The 17,405-nt window shown below is 46.7% G+C and overlaps 1 protein-coding gene across 1 annotated transcript in view; it reads left to right on the top strand.

Moving 5' to 3' along the window:
- The window catches only part of LOC120931879 (vomeronasal type-2 receptor 26-like), a 49,394-nt gene extending 32,394 nt beyond the window's left edge, over positions 1–17,000 (top strand). Inside the window, exons 3-5 of the mRNA XM_040344202.1 lie at positions 576–718; positions 803–951; positions 16,093–17,000. Coding sequence (XP_040200136.1) covers positions 576–718; positions 803–951; positions 16,093–17,000 — 1,200 coding nt within the window. The remainder of the gene's footprint in view (positions 1–575; positions 719–802; positions 952–16,092) is intronic.
- Positions 17,001–17,405: the final 405 nt, after the last annotated feature.

Genomic DNA, 17,405 nt, shown 5'->3' with positions numbered 1-17,405 from the left:
ACGTTTTTAAAAACGTCACTTTAATTGACTGTGTGTGGGGGAAAACGTCGTTTTATGTCTTGTAAAAAACGACCAAAAAAAATTGAAGCATGCTTCAATTTTATGTGTCGTTTTTCAAAAGTGCACTTTTTACTTCACAGAAATTGACCGTGTGTAGCAAAAAACGTCGTTTTCTAAGACGTTTTTTCATCCACGCATGCCCAGAAGCTACTTATGAAGCAAGCTTCAATGGTAAAACGTGGTGGAACGTAACCTCACTTTGCAAGATCATTGTGAGAAAATGATGGTGTGTAGGCAACTTCGTCTTTGAAAATTGAAGTTTCAAAAACGTCATTTTTTACTTCACAGAAAGTGTCGTTTTTTTTCATCACATAAAGTGATGGTGTGTACGGGGCATAAGGGTGATTACTGATTAGGGTTTTGGATGGCTGTTTTTTGTTTTCCGATGTGGATCGCTGTAGCTCTGGTGTTCTCCCCTGGCTTACGAGTTTCGTTATCAGGCAGCCATCACGGACCCTGGCAGACCATGCCCCCTCTTTGGATCATTAAAGCAGTGTTTATGCTTGTACTGATAGTTTTGTTGCTGTAACCTTTCTAATGAAAAGATTCTGCTAGTACTCCTAGATGTCTATTTCCATCTTCTGGATCAGAACATATTCTGTGGTATCCAGACAAATGAAGGGCCACCTTCTGGAATGATCCATGTGTTTCCACCAAGGTATACTGTACATGCTGCATCATTGTAAACATCAGAAGCTTGGCTTCCCTACACTATTATATCTGTACTGTTGCTCTTGAATAGATCATATAGCTCTATATTATCTCAGGTCCCAAGAGGTCAATGCTCCGAAGAATGTCTTCCGGGGTTCCGAAAATCTGTAAGAGAAGGATATCACCCATGTTGTTATAATTGTGCTCCATGTTCAGAAGGAGAAATATCAAACCAATCTGGTAAGCTTTATGTTTCTATAAGTATAAATTCTGATATTGAATTAGAAAATGAAAACATTTAAAGTCCTTTAACCACTTGACACCCGCCCGCCGTCAAATGACGGTGGGCAGAATGCTCTATTGTTCTGACAGGACGTCATATGACGTCCTGTCATTTAAAGCCTCTAGGGCGCGCGCGCGCCGCCGGCGGCACGTGCGCGCACCCGTCGCGTCACTGGGAACACAGTGCGCGTGCCCGGTGGCCGCGATGGCCGCCGGGCACCCGTGATTGCCCAGTAACTGAGCAGGGACGTGGAGCTCTGTGTGTAAAGGAGCTCCACGTCCTGTCAGTGAGAGAGGAGACCGATCTGTGTCCCTTGTACATAGGGACAAAGATCGGTCACCTCCCCTAGTTACCCCCCTCCACACACAGTTAGAACACACCCAGGATACACATTTAACCCCTTCCCCGCCCCCTAGTGGTTAACCCCTTCCCTGCCAGACATTTATACAGTAATCAATGCATATTTATAGCACTGTTCACTGTATAAATGTGAATGGTCCCAAAAATGTGTCAAAAGTGTCCAATGTGTCCGCTATAATGTCGCAGTCCCGAAAAAAAAGACAGATCGCCGCCATTCCTAGTAAAAAAAAAAATCATTATGTCCCCTATTTTGTAGGCAATATAACTTTTGCGCAAACCAGGTTATTGCGATTTTTTTTTTTTACCAAAAATATGTTGAATAATACGTATCGGCCTAAACTGAGAAAAAAAAATATATATATTTTTTTAATTGGATATTTATTATAGCAAAAAGTAAAATTGACGCTCTATTTTTGTTTATAGCCCAAAAAATAAAAACCGCAGAGGTGATCAAATACCACCAAAAGAAAGCTTGTGGGGAAAAAAAAGTACGTCAATTTTGTTTGGGAGCCACATCGCACGACCGCGCAATTGTCAGTTAAACCGACGCAGTGGCGGAAGCTAAAATCTCGTCTGGGCAGGAAGGGGGTGTATGTGCCCAGTAGGCAAGGGGTTAAAGTGATTCTGTACACACTTTACACTTTGCAGGCTGAACATCGCCCTAAATTGTATGAAATTAATGATTACTGATGCGGCCTTTCTGCACTTTTCTTCTACCTCTGACCCTTCTGGGAGTGTTGGAGGCTTTCTCAAGCAAGCAACTGGAAGCTCCTTCCTCCTCCCGTCTGTCTGACAAAGCCTCCGACACATTTACATTTATCTAAAAGAAATGATCTGGAAAATGATTTCACTGAAGAGACCAAAAGTGGTAAAATAAGGGAATTTCATTGTTACATACATATTAAAGTTACAGATAGGCTGTGTCATGGCCGTCACTGAGGCTGATAGCTGTATTCAGAGAGAGCACCGCAACTTTAAGGCGGCGTAGCATATCGTATTTACGCTACGCCGCCTTAAGTCAGAGAGGCAAGTACTGTATTCACAAATGCCCATATTCTTAAACAAGTTCCGCCGGTGTATATAGAGATGAGCGGCGGAAGTGTAAAGATGCGCCGTCCTATCTATGCGCCGCAGTCACAGAACCAGATCCGCCAGAAACAAGGCTGCTCTCGTCTGTCTTAACTCGTTTAAGTGTACGCGGCGTAGGCGCATATTTCCGCTGAAGGCATCCTACGCGGCCATAGAATTAGTATTCAAATATGCAAATGATGTACATAAGCAGATTCCCAAACCTACGCGCGATCGGCGTAGGCTACGCGCTGTGCTCGGTTAACTTTGCTCCAGACCTGAGTAAGTCAGCTTGAAAGCAAATACAGCAGCACCATCCCGGACGAGCTGAGCAACCACACTTAGGACAACACATTCGTATGCCAACATGCCAGGGGCAGGCAAGGTCTTAGCACTACTAGTGTATGCAGAGGAAGAGGAAGAGGCGCGTAGAAGGAGGAGGGCACGTAGGAGGGCACGTGAGAGGGTATACCCACAGCGCATTAGCCTCTTTGGCATGGCTGATGTGGAGGTGTATCGGCGTTTCAGATTCAGCCCTGATGCCATCCTGGAAATTACCAGAGCCCTGCAGGATGACATCACCAGCCCAACACAACGCTCACATGCAGTGCAGCCACTGGTGAAGGTCCTGGCAACATTGCATTTCCTGGCCACTGGTTCTTTTCAAAGAACAAGTGGAGACGTGATTGGGATATCACAAACCAGCATGAGCAGATGTGTGCACCAGGTTGTCCCCGCAATCCTCAGACGCATGTCCCACCACATCATCAGACCCACCCAGGAGGTCCAGCGGCTGATGGTAATGTGTGAGTTCTGCCAAATTGCTGGATTCCCACGCACCATCGGGGCCATTGATTGCACCCATGTGGCAATACAGGCCCCCCATGAGACACAGCACATTTATGTGAATAGGAAGCACTGGCATTCCATCAATGTCCAGGTGATCGTGGATGCCCATGGCCTCATATGGCACGTCCGTGCCAAACACCCAGGATCCAGCCATGACAGCTTCATCTACCGTCAAAGCGACATCCCAAGACAATTTGAAGAGAACGTGTATGGGGACAGCTGGCTGGTTGGTGAGTGACATGGGTGTCAGGTATGACTGTCCCCCCATGATGCAGACATCACGAGGGGCACATGCATGACTAACATCCTCCTGTCTTTTCCCTTCCAGGTGACTCTGCATATGCCCTGGGACCTCACATGATGACCCCATTCCGGAACCCCCAAACCCCAGGAGAGGAAAACTACAATGCTGCACACATACGCACCCGTGCAGTGGTGGAGCGCACATTTGGCCTCCTCAAGTCACGTTTCCGATGCCTGGATAAGACTGGGGGTACCCTGCTGTATTCCCCAAATTTCGTGTGCCAGATCATCGCTGCATGTTGCGTGCTGCACAACTTTGCAGTGAGAAAGGGCCTGGAGATTGATCTACGTGATGACCTGACCCCCCAACCAGACATTACCCCCCTAACCGAGGGTACCCTGTCTTCTGAGGGATCAGCAATCAGGAGATGTCTAGTGGAACGAATCTTTGAACGTTAAAAATACACATTAAACATTACACAATAAGAATGCACGCATGCACACCACTGTGGTCCCTAGCACACACACCCCACATGCACATCCCATTGGATTAGACCGAAGTACACCGCACGGTACTAAGGAGCAGCAACGCCGCGTCAAGGCTCCAATGATGTTGCTGTCCATTCATACACCTTTCACACGGACCTGGGGAGAACTTATCCCCAGCGACCGAGGGTGACACCCCTTACTGGCAGGAGTGTCAACCCCCCCACATTCACACACCATTCACACTGTGCTATGCACTACTTTGTGCAGCACAAAAAATACAACAGCTCTTACTTAGAGCATAAATAAAAAAATACAACAGCTCTTACTTAGAGCATAAAGAAGCCCAAATAAATCACTGGCCCCGGCGCGGACTCCGCCTGGTGCCCAGGTTCCTGGCCCTCACTTGTATGGGGGGAGCCTCATTTGGGGGTGGTGGGGCATCAGGTGGAGGAGCCTCCCTCGGTGGATTAACATCCCCAGGTGCCTCCCTGGCTGGCTGTCTGCCCTCTAGAGCCACTGCTATACGGCTGAGCAGGGCCTCCTGACATGCAGTCTGGGCCTGCACAGCCATCCGCAGGCCCCTGACCTCCCCCACAAGTTCGGCTGTGGTGGTTTGCAGCTCACCCAGACTTGTAATGGTGGCTGCAGAGTTTCCTGCCACATCCTGCAGAGCGTCGGGCACTGCTCCAGAGGAGGACAGGCTATTATTGAGCCGCCTCAACTCCTCCAAAATGTCCCCCATTTGGCGGCTTTGCTGGTACTGCTGCCTGGCCAGCTTTTCATGCAGGACTCCTTACACACCCTTGTTTTTTTGAGTGGCCTTCCTTGGGCCAGGAGTGCCTGGGGCCCTGGAAGAGGGGGAGGGCCGTGAGGGGCTGGTGGTGAGGGGCATGGGATGGGAGGGGCTGGTGGTGAGGGGCATGGGACGGGAGGGACTGGAGAGGGTGATGGAAGACCCTGAGGGGCTGGAGATTTGGTGGTGGTGTGATGTTCCGGGCATCTCATGTGAGTCGTCAAGAAATAAAATGACCTCCTGCACACTCTGGCCCACCTCCTATTCATTGCCCACCACCTCCTCATGGGCAATATCCTCCTCAACCACCTCCTGTGCGGAGGACTGGCCACTCCCCTCCAAAAAAGCCTGTAGGCTTCCCAGGGGGTCAGCCACTGTAGCAGGCTGCTGGGGGGACGGTGTTGGACAGACAGCAGAAGACGGCCCAGCTCCCTCCTGCACACCTGTGGATGACACAAAAAAATCCCATGTTGGTGGACCCACACACTTGTCACATGTCCCTCCCCCCCAAACATGCTACATACCATATAGAAGATAAAACACACTTACCTGTCCTCATGGGTGGGTCACTGGAGTCATGGCCCTCCAGGCCCTCCACCTGCTCCCTCCGCAGGCATCTGGCAATAATTTCCTCCTCCTCTGACAGCCGGATCGGACAGGGTGGCCCACCTCCAGTGCCCCTGGCATGTTTGGCAATGGTGGCCATTTTATTTCTGACCACCCCCCGCAGGTCATTCATTTTTTTCATGATGTCCCGGGGGGTCCTCACCTCATGGCCAAGGGCATTGACCTGTGCCGTCACTTTGCGGTAGATTTCTTCCTTTTTTAATTTGCTGGTATTGCCACTCTCAGCACCATGGAGCCTGGCATCAAAGCGCTCCATTGCTGAGATAATAACTTCCCTCTCAGCAGGGCTGAAGTTTTTTTTCCTGCGGTCTTTCCTTGGCATAGCAGCAGCAGCAAAGTGAAAACTCCAATAGGGAAATACAAGGGAGTCACTTTGCACTAGCTGGGCGGATGCTTGAAGCTTTTATACACTGGGCCGGCCCAACTCAGCATGGATTTACGCCTATTGTCATTGTGCGCATGCGCAGAGGGCGGAGCACGTCCGGCGCATGTGCCGTTCGGTCTGGACATCATTTGCATGGGGTCACGGATCATTATAATGCTTCACGCCCATAACCCTCCTACCGTCACTTGCGCCTACTTACGCCAACACATTTAAGTTACGCGAGCGCAGCGTAAGACGCAGGTGGTTCGGGAATATGGTTCGGCTCTCGCCAAGTTAAGCCGGCGATGCGCATCGGAGATCCGCTCCGCCTCACTAAATATGCGCCGATCTACAAGAATATGGGCCAAAGTACTTGCCTCCTAACTTACGGCGGTGTAGCGTAAATGTAGCTGGCGTAAGCGGGCCTAATTCAAATTAGGATGAGGGGGCGTGTTTTATGTTAATGGAGGGTGACCCGACGTGATTGATGTTTTTTACGAACGGCGCATGCGCCGTCCGTGTACATATCCCAGTGTGCTTTGCTCCAAAGTACGCCGCAAGGACGTATTGGTTTCGACGTGAACGTAAATTACATCCAGCCCTATTCACGGACGACTTCTGGAAACAACGTAACATTTTCAAATTTCGACGCGGGAACGACGGCCATACTTAACATTGACTAGTCCAGCTATTTGATGGAATAACTTTACGCCGGAAAACTCCTCATGTAAACGTTGTATCTTTACTGCGACAGGCGCACGTAGGTTCGTGAATAGGCGTATATCGTGTCATTTACATATTCTATGGCGAACTCAACTGAAGCGCCACCTAGCGGCCAGCCTAAATATTGCACCCTAAGATACGACGGAGCAGGCTGTCGTAGCTTAGCTAGGTTGTAGGCCCCATACACACGATAGAATCCATCCGCTGAAAAATCCCAGCGAATGGGTTTCAGCGGATAGATCCTATGGTGTGTACACTCCAGCGGATCTGTTTCCGCGGATATTTATCCCCTGGGATGGATTTCCAGCGGATAAATATTTGATGACATGCTATCAAATCTATCCACTGGAATCCATCCCAACGGACCGTACCCACGGATAAATCCTCTCGTGTGTATGGGGCCTAAGTGTATCTCAGTTTGAGAATACACTTAAACTTACGACGGCGCATATTCAGGGTTCCGTCGGCGTAAATCTTTCTGAATCTAGCTATGAATGTTCTTTCATTTTCATTATTGCGTTATCACACTTTATTTATGACTAAAACTTTCTTGAGATATTCAACATTTACTGTATATTGTTCCAAATTTTTTTGGGTTTTGTATGGCTTTTAATTCATATTTAATATTACCATCTTAACAATTTTTTTTTTTAAGGCAAACCACTTCCAGACCGCACTTTAGCAGATTTACTGTCACAGGGCGGCCCTCCTGTGCAGGATCACGTATACATATATATATATATACATGATTTCTGCACTTTCACCTGCAGGAGGTGCACATGCCCCACCAGTGGGCTACTTCTGCTGTGATTAATCGGGTGATGGGTACTGGATGTCTGCTGGCACTTGTTGATCATCAGTAAAACACACAGAACTGAGATCTGCCTATGTAAAAAAGGCAGATCTCTGTTCTGACATGGGGAAAGGGATGGATTATGTGTCCCTGCAAAGCGCAGAATAAAATTCATATCTTCCCCTAGTAAAAGCAGCACACACAGTACACAAAAACACTGGCTAGGCACACAGATTACCCTTTTATGGCCCATGATGTTCATCCCCTTCCCAGCCAGTGGCGTTGACAGTGCATTTTTTGCACTGATTACTGTATTAGTGTCACTGGTTCCCGCAAAGTGTCAAAAGTGCCAGTTAGTGTCAGATTGTCCACCACAATATCACAGTGCCTCTATAAGTCGCTGATCACCGTCATTACTAGTATATATATATAAAACAATCATAAAGATATACCCTAGCTCACAGAAACCAATCAATATTCTCTCATTGGGATATTTTTTTTTTTACCAAAAACATGTAGCAGAATATATATTTGCTTATTTTTTTTTTAATGAATGTGTTTGATAAAAGTAAAAAATATGGGCTAGATTCAGATAGAATTGCCTATCTTTAGGCAGGCGTAACGTATCTCAGATACACTACGCCGCCGTAACTTAGTGAGGCAGGTACCGTATTCACAACGAACTTGCGTCCTAAGTTATGGCAGCGTAGTGTAAATGGGCCGGCATAAGCCCGTCTAATTCAAATTGTCCAGGCAGTGGGCGTGTTGTATTATAATGAGCCTTGACCCCACGTAATTGACGCTCCTAACGAACGGCGCATGCGCCATCCGTGAACGTATCCCAGTGCGCATGCTTGAAACCACGTCGCAAATAGTCAATGCTTTCGACATGAACGTAACTTACGCACAGCCCTATTTGTGTATGACTTACGCAAACGACGTAAACAACGGAAAATTTTACGCTGTCCCGACGTCCATACTTAACATTGGCTACGCCTCATATAGCAGGGGTTGACGTACGTTTCTGAATCGGCGTATCTAGCTCATTTGCATATTCTATGCATAAATCTACGGAAGTGCCCCTAGCAGCCAGCCTAAATATGCACTCTAAGACACGACGGCGTAGGAGACTTACGCCGCTCGTATCTAGGCCAAATCTATGCGTAACTGATTCTATGAATCAGGCGCATAGATACGACCGCGCTCATTCAGACATACGGCGGCGTATCTGAAGATACACCGTCGTATGTTCTTTATGAATCTAGTCCTATATATATATATATATATATATATATATATATATATATATATATATACAGTACAGACCAAAAGTTTGGACACACCTTCTCATTCAAAGAGTTTTCTTTATTTTCATGAAAATTGTAGATTCACACTGAAGGCATCAAAACGAAATATAAAAATAAATAAAATATATTTCATATTCTAGGTTCTTCAAAAACCACCTTTTGCTTTGATTACTGCTTGGCAGACTCTTGGTATTCTCTTGATGAGCTTCAAGAGGTAGTCATCTGGCGCAGCACCCCATCACTCTCCTTCTTGGTCAAATAGCCCTTCCCCCGCCTGGAGGTGTGTTTGGGGTCATTGTCCTGATGGATGGAATAGCATGCCGCTGCAAGATGCTGTGGTAGCCATGCTGGTTCAGTCTGCCTTCAATTTTGATTAAATGCCCAACAGTGTCGCCAGCAAAGCACCCCCTCACCATCACACCTCCTCCTCCATGCTTCACAGTGGGAACCAGGCATGTGGAGTCCATCCATTCACCTTTTCTGCGTCGCACAAAGACACGGGGGTTGGAACCAAAGATCTCAAGTTTGGACTCATAAGACCAAAGCACAGATTTCCACTGGTCTAATGTCCATTCCTTGTGTTCTTTATCCCAAACAAGTCTCTTCTGCTTGTTGCCTTTCTTTAGCAGTGGTTTCATAGCAGATATTCTACCATGAAGGCCTGATTCACACAGTCTCCTCTTACCAGTTCTAGAGATGTGTCTGCTGCAAAAGGTGGAAGAACCTAGAATATGAAATATATTTTCAGTTGTTTCACACTTTTTGTTATGTATAATTCCACATGTGTTGATTCATAGTTTTGATGCCTTCAGTGTGAATCTACAATTTTCATAGTCATGAAAATAAAGAAAACTCTTTGAATGAGAAGGTGTTTCCAAACTTTTGGTCTGTACTGTATATATATATATATATATATGTATGTATATATATATATATATATATATATATATATATATATATATATATATATATATATATATATAGTAATATATATATATATATTACTATATAAAGGAAGAAACTTGGTGGGACTTTAAATGAGGCAAGAACTAAGGGCCAGATTCACGTAGAGCGGCGCAAATTTAGTTTGTCCTAACGTATGTCAGTTAAGTTAAGGCGGCTGAATTTTGTGACGTAAGTGCCGTATCCACAGCGCATTTGCGCCCAAATTTGTGCCTGTGTAACGTAAATACCGAGGCGTAAGGGGGGGTAATTGCAAATGGGAAGGAAGTGGGCGTGCTCCATTGAAATGAGCCGTGACCCCATGCAAATGAAGGTCCGGCCGTACTGCGCATGCGCGCACGAATCTGCACCTCACTGGGCATGTGCAGAACTAGGCTTGGCGCAATCAGTGAGATAGGAAAAAGGCCAAGCATACTTAGTGTTGCAAATCGCCCTGTGCTTAAATAGCCCCAGACAAACGCACTTCCATTGCAAAAGTACATCCCTGTGTTTCCCTTCCTAAAGTAAGGTGCTTTTGTTCTGTTGTTTGTGGCTGTTTGTTGGTTAGTGTAGTATTGTTGGATTAAAGATTTATTGTAGTAGGAGGTTGTAGTAGGTGTGTGTTTTTTCTGAGTGTTTTTTGTGTCTGTTTCTTCTGTGTTTTTTGTCTGAATTTGTATTAGCTGTCTGCTTGTGTTTTTTTTTTTGGTGTCTGGTTTTTGCTGTCTGATTTTTGTGTGTGTTTGTTCTGTGTCTTTTTGTGTTTGTTCTGTGTCTTTTTGTCGGTTTGTTCTGTGTGTTTTTGTGTTTGTTTGTTCTGTTTGAATTTTGTGTGTGTTTGGTGTTGAGTGTTGGGTGTTATGGCACCTAAGAGAAGGAAGTTAAACTTCTCTGTGCGTGAGAAGCACTTACTGGCCAGGGCTATCACCCAATTTGGGTGATATTTGCATGGCCCTGACAGCCGGGATGTCACCCCGACCAGGAAGAGGGCAATAATCCAAGAGATTACGGATCGGATAAATGTGGAGGGGGGTGAGACAAGGACCCCAAGTGGGATTTCCAAGAAGATCAACGATCTTAGGAGCCTGGTCCGTGAGAAGCTGGCCAAGAAAACAGCCCATGCCAGGGGCACTGGAGGAGGCCCACCCTGCACCGTAAGGTGGACTGAGGAGGAACTTGCGGTGGCCCGGTGCTTCCACAGCCAGCAAGTGGTGGGCCTGCCTGGCTTTGAATCTGATGATCCTGTGAGGACAGGAAAGTTTTTTTTATTTCCATCTGGTGAGTAGCATGTGTGGGTGGGGGAAGGGAATATGTGCCAAGTGTGTGGATCCTCCAACCTGTGCATGTTTTGTGTCCTCCACAGATGGCCAGGAGATTGCTGGGCCATCAGGCCAGGCTGCACCAGCCCCAGGACAACAGGCTGCTGAGGAGCCACCAGAAAGGCTGTAGTCCCCAGGGCAGGGGAGTGGCCACAACTCCCCTCATGAGGAGGTTCAGGGGGAGGAGGTTCAGGGGGAGGAGGTTGAGGATGATCGGATGGACATTGCCAGAGAAGTGATGTTGTGTTGGGATCAGGATTCCCTTGTGGCTGACAGCAGTCAGGCCACCATCAGGGGTAGTCCCTCCCACTCCTCCCCCAACATGGCTGCCCCCCCCAGGGGGATCCCCTTCTCCCAGGCCACAAGCCTCATCTGGAGGCAGTCAGGCCACCATCAGGGGTAGTCCCTACCACTCCTCCCCTAACAGCCCCCCCCAGGGGGCTCCCCTGCTCCCAGGCCACAAGACTCAACTGCAGGCAGGAAGGCCACCCAGAAGACCAGGGGGTGGCCGAGTTCCTGCCTGCAAATCTGCAGAGGGACCAGGCCCGTCAGACACAACATCTGGGTCAGGTCAGCCGGACTTTGGCCCAGATGGAGGAGAGCCTGGCCTCCATCAAGGAGTCAGTCAGTGACGTGGGCACAAATACTGTCACACTTATAAATTGTTTTTGTGAGCTGCAGGCCGCCACAACAGGCGTGGCCCTTGAGGTGACTGCCCTGACCCAGGCTGTCCAGGACAACACCCAGGCTCTCCAGGCCAATACGGCAGCCCTCACTCTGGGCCTGACCAGGATCGCCGTGGCCTTGGAGGGCAGGCCAGCAGGTGGGCAGCCAACCGGGGAGGCTCCTCCTTCCCCTGCTTCCCCCCCATGAGGCTCCTCCTTCCCCTGCTTTGCCCCCATGAGTCTTCCCTGAGGGCCCGTGGCCGTGGCCGTGCCCGTGGCCGGCCTAGGCGTAGCTCACGCCAACATTGATATGTTGGGATGTTCTTTTGGTATTTTTTTTTTTAATATGATTTTTTAGTGTGATTATGATTTGTTTTATGTGTGTGAATGATGTGTGAATGTGGGGGTGACATTCCTGGTGAAAAAGGGTGTCACTCTCAGTTTTGGTGGAGTAGGGATCCCCAGGACCAGGGAGAAGTGATCCCAGGTCCATGTGAAAGGTGTATGAATGCACAGTGACATAATTGGAGCCGTGGCGTGGCGTTGCTGCTCCCTAATACCATTTGGTTTACTTGGGTCTAATCCAATTCGATGTGCATGTGGGGTGTGTGTGCTAGGGACCACAGTGGGTGTGCATGCATGCATTCTCATTGTGCCATGTTTAATGTGTGTGTTTAACGTGCAAAGATGCCTTCTGCGAGGTGTCTCCTGGCTGCTCTTCCCTCAGAAGAGGGGGTACCCTGGGTTAGGGGGGGAATGTCTGGTTCGGGGGTCAGGTCATCACGTATGTCAATCTGCAGGCCCCTTCTCACTGTGAAGTTGTACAGCATGCAACATGCCCCGATGATCTGGCACACAAAGTTTGGGGAGTACAACAGGGTACCCCCAGACTTATCCAGGCATCGGAAACGTGACTTCAGGAGGCCAAAGGTGCGTTCCACCACTGCATGGGTAAGTATGTGTGCAGCATTGTATCTTTCCTCTCCTGGGGTTTGGGGGTTCCTGAATGGAGTCATGAGATGGGGTCCCAGTGCATATGCAGAGTCACCTGGAAGGGAAAAGACAGGAGGATGTTAGTCATGCATGTGCCCCTCGTGATGTCTGCATCATGGGGGGGGCAGTCATACCTGACACCCATGTCACTCACCAACCAGCCAGCTGTCCCCATACACGTTCTGTTCAAATTCTCTGGAGATGTTGCTCTGACGGTATATGAAGCTGTTATGGCTGGATCCAGGGTGTTTGGCATGGACATGCCATATGAGGCATTGGACATCCACTATCACCTGGACATTGATGGAATGCCAATGCTTCCTATTGCGGTACATGTGCTCTGTCTCATGGGGGGGCTGTAGTGCTACATGTGTGCAATCAATGGCCCCGATGGTGCATGGGAATCTGGCAATTTTGTAAAAATCTGTCATTGTGTTCATTCGCTGGACCTCCTGGGTGGGTTTGATGATTTGGTTGGTCATGCGTCTCAGGATTGCAGGGACAACCTGGTGCACACATCTGCTAATGGAGGATTGTGACATCAGAGCCACACCTCCACTTGTGCGCTGAAAAGAGCCAGTGGCCAGGAAATGGAGTGTTGCCAGGACCTTGATCAGTGGCTCCACTGCATGTGAGCGGTGTGTTGGGCTGGTGAGGTCATCCTGCAGGATTGTGGTTAATTACATGATGGCTTCGCGGCTGAATCTGAAGGTGCGATACACCTCAGAAGCAGTCTTGGCAAACACATCTAGGCGTCTGTGGTAGATCCTCTCCTGTGCCCTCCTCCTCCTCCTCCTCTGTTCGCTCCTCCTTCTTTGCGCCTCTAAAGTCACTAGTATAGCTATGAGCATGGATGCCCCTGGCATGTTGGCAGACAGATTGTAGTCCGGCAAGTGTGTGTGCTCAGCTCTTCCTTAATGGTGTTGCTTTAGCTGACCTTTACACGGCTGGAGAAAAGTTAAGGCACCTTTTATAAAGTGTAACTTCCTGCTGGGAAACTAACAGATGCGCACAGGACGTAGCCTACGCCGCACACACTTAATTTTGTGGATCGCCTTATCTCCCTCATTTGCATCATTGCCTATCAAATCAATGGTGTGTCTAGCGTATTTTGCGCTCTAAGATGCGCCGGTGTAATCGTTTTAGGTAGGACGGAAAAAAATGTTTTTCAGGTGTATTTCGTTTTGAGAATCAGGCGCAAAAATATGCACGGCGCATTTTTCAATTACGCCGTGCATCTCTAGATACGTCGGCGTAAGTGCTTTGTGAATCTGGCTCTAAAGGAGTAGCCGCCTCCATCCCTAATCTTGATAAAAAAAAAGGGGAGGGACTTTAAATGAAGCACACAGCAGCAAAAAAGATATCAAGTGTTCGTGAAATAATATTTATTTATGTTGTACAGTTTCATATAAAACATTTTGGGGATATAACCTCTAAAAAACATTTGAACATTTTCAACATGCAGTTGCAATAAAAAAGTATGTGAACCCTTTTGGAATGATATGGATTTCTGCACAAATTTGTCATAAAATGATACGCCTTCTGGAGTGGCCCAGTCAGAGTCCTGACCTCAACCCGATTGAGATGCTGTGGCATGACCTCAAGAAAGTCATTTACACCAGACATCATAAGAATATTGCTGAACTGAAACAGTTCTGTAAAGAGGAATGGTGAAGAATTACTCCTGACCGCTGTGCATGTCTGATCTGCAACTACAGGAAACGTTTGGTTGAAGTTATTGCTGCCAAAGGAGGTTCAACCAGTTATTAAATCCAAGGGTGCACATACTTTTTACACATACACTGTGAATGTTCAATCCATATCATTCCAAAGGGGTTCACATACTTTTTATTGCAACTGTAAGTGGCATAGTAATTCACAATCCAATGGACATACATAGTAAATAAAACAAACCATAAATACATTCATGAGCATGGCCAAGATGAAATTGGCCTAGGTGGCCTCGGTAATCTGTCTAGATTCATCTCAAAATACAGGAAACAAAGAGGGAAGAAACAAAAAGTTGAACATTTTCGAATGGCAAAAAGCATAGATTAAACCATGTGAAGGTTAGTGTTATTGATCCAGGGTAAAATAAGAATTGATGGCTCAAAAAATAGGAGTTGCTAGCTCGATGCCTTTCGCGTCTTATCAGGAGAATAAAACATGGGAATTGTCTAGAAACAAAGAATAAAGATTCCAGATAATCTCAAAAATAGAATTTAGGAAAACAAAAGTAAAACACAAAAAGGACAAATTAGAAAATGAAAAAAAAAGGAAGTATAATAGGATATTTAAAACATGGTGGTACGTTCAACTTATATCTGCATCCACACAGTGACAGCAAGGCAGCGGGAGTCACCGGTATAAAGTATCATCTCCGGGCGCCAAGGTGACATGCAGGGGCGATGACAACTGGTACAGGCAGATCCCAGGCTGCGAGTGTGGGTATATGACCCTGGTGAAAAATTAGGGTGATGACCCCCTAAGGGGGGACCTAAATGAAAATATATGTATTGTTAAGTGAAGATGATTGAAAATGTGTATTGTAAAGGTATGGGTGAGGATGATTGGTGTAGAAAATGTGAATGTATAGGTGAGGTGTATAAAGAGTGATAGAGAAGGTAGGAATAAGGGAAGAGATAAGTCCCACTACTTGTTATCCCCTTTTTATGTATTTTTTTCAAGATTGTTGGTCTTTTTTTGTTTATGCACAAAAAAAACAGAGAGGTGATCAAAACATGACTGTGTTATGTACCACGTACCTGGTAGCCAGAGCCTGGTCGCAGGAGGAGGCCTCTCTTACGGCTCCGGCTCACAAGCTGCTGGAGTGGGGAGCACGGAGGGGTAGGAGTGCCGGAGTAGCAAGTAGTAGATGTGGGTGCTGATCCCTTCTGGAGCGGTGGGACTGGAGACCACTGAAGCGGAAGAAGTGGGTAAGCGACCCTAGCTGAAGGTGCAGGTACAACGGCAACAAGCTGGTAAGATAAGTTGGTTAGCAGGTAATAGCAGAGTCAGGGTCACAACGGATAATCAGGTAATTAGGTACGGAAGACTGAAGCGTAGTCGTGATACAGGCAGGAGTGGATCAATCAGAGGAGCAGGGTCAACGGAAGCCAAGGTCAGAGGTTGGAGAGGGTCAACAAGCCGGGTCAGAAGGTTTAAACAGACAATCAGGTTCAGATGCAGATTAACACTCAAAAGCTTCAGATCAGACAGCAATGTGCTGGGAAAACTATTGAGCTTTTAAAGGAGATTTGGCGTCAAGCCGAATTAACGTGCACACACGCGCTCCCGACACACGCCTTCCCGTTGTGCACGAGTGCGTGCCGTTGGCACATGCGTGCATTGGATGCGCGAAAGCGCGCAGTTACAGGTGAGCGCTGCTGTCTCAACCGAATGGTGGTCCGCTGGGATTGAGAGGTAAGTCCCTACCAGCCTGGTCATGAAGGGGGTAAATCCTCTGGAGATCAAGTGGTTAAGGAAAAATACAGAAAAAAATATTTAATACTGTCAAATAGCTACCATGCCTAATGTTATTTTCACTTCTTTTTACTCTACAGACAGTGATCTCTGCAAGAAGTGTCCTGAAAATGAATGGCCTAACAAAGATAAAACCATTTGTATTGACAAGGTCAATGAGTATTTATCATACGAGGAGGACATTCTAGTTTTATTTTTTTCTATAACTTCAGTCATATTTGCTACAACATCTCTCCTTATACTTGGACTATTTGTTTGGTTTCGGAGCACTCCCATAGTCAGAGCCAATAACCGGAACCTCAGCTTCATTCTGCTCCTCTCCCTCATACTGAGCTTCCTTTCTGTATTCCTGTTCCTTGGCCGTCCTTTGGATATTACCTGTATGCTGCAACAAGTCACTTTTGGAATTCCCTTCACCATCTCAGCATCTTCTATCCTCGCCAAAACCATCATGGTCTTCATTGCTTTTAAAGCCACCAGACCTGGAAGCTCTTGTAGAAAATGGGTGGGAGTCAAACTTCCCAATACAGTCATGTTATTCTGCTCATCCATTCAGGTTATGAATTGCATTCTCTGGTTGTCCATCTCTCCACCATTTCAGGAGTATGACATGGACTCCTATCCTGGGAAGATCATCATTCAGTGTAATGAAGGGTCAGTTATCGGCTTCTACTCTATGTTGGGTTATATGGGGTTTCTGGCAGCTGCGAGTTTTCTTCTGGCTTTCATGGTGAGGACATTACCGGACAGTTTTAATGAGGCCAAGTACATCACCTTCAGCATGCTGGTGTTCTGCAGTGTCTGGATTGCCATGATCCCGGCCTATCTGAGCACCAGAGGGAAATACATGGTGGCTGTGGAGATATTCGCCATACTGACCTCCAGTGCTGGAATATTATTGTGTATGTTTTCTCCAAAACTCTACATTTTACTTTTCAAACCTGAACTGAACACAAGAGGGACAATGCTGGGCAAGAGAATGATGTAAATGTAACACATTGATTCAATGTATAATGCTGTAGATCAGATTAAACAAATTCAGTCATATTGTTACCATCATCATCATTATGAATGACATCATCATCAGAATTATCATTTTTGGGGACATTGACTGCCTTCTGTCTGCCTATTGTACATAAGTGGATGGAAGGTGGATGTCACAGGATTGGATGATATTTTAGAGCTTCATTTTTTCTTGCTCTTACAACAAAAATATTGATTTAGGAAAATATGTATTCTGTTACATATTTTTGATAAATAAAATCCCAATATGCGCATATTGATTGGTTTGCGCAAAAGTTAACTATGGGTTAGATTTATGATTGTTTTTTCACTAGTTAGCAGGACTGCAACAATGACAAATCTGACATTTAGCCCAGGTTCACACTGGGTA

This window comes from Rana temporaria, chromosome 1 (assembly GCF_905171775.1).
Source record: "Rana temporaria chromosome 1, aRanTem1.1, whole genome shotgun sequence".
NCBI classification, from domain to species: domain Eukaryota; kingdom Metazoa; phylum Chordata; class Amphibia; order Anura; family Ranidae; genus Rana; species Rana temporaria.
This window is presented reverse-complemented; position numbering and strand designations above follow the sequence as displayed.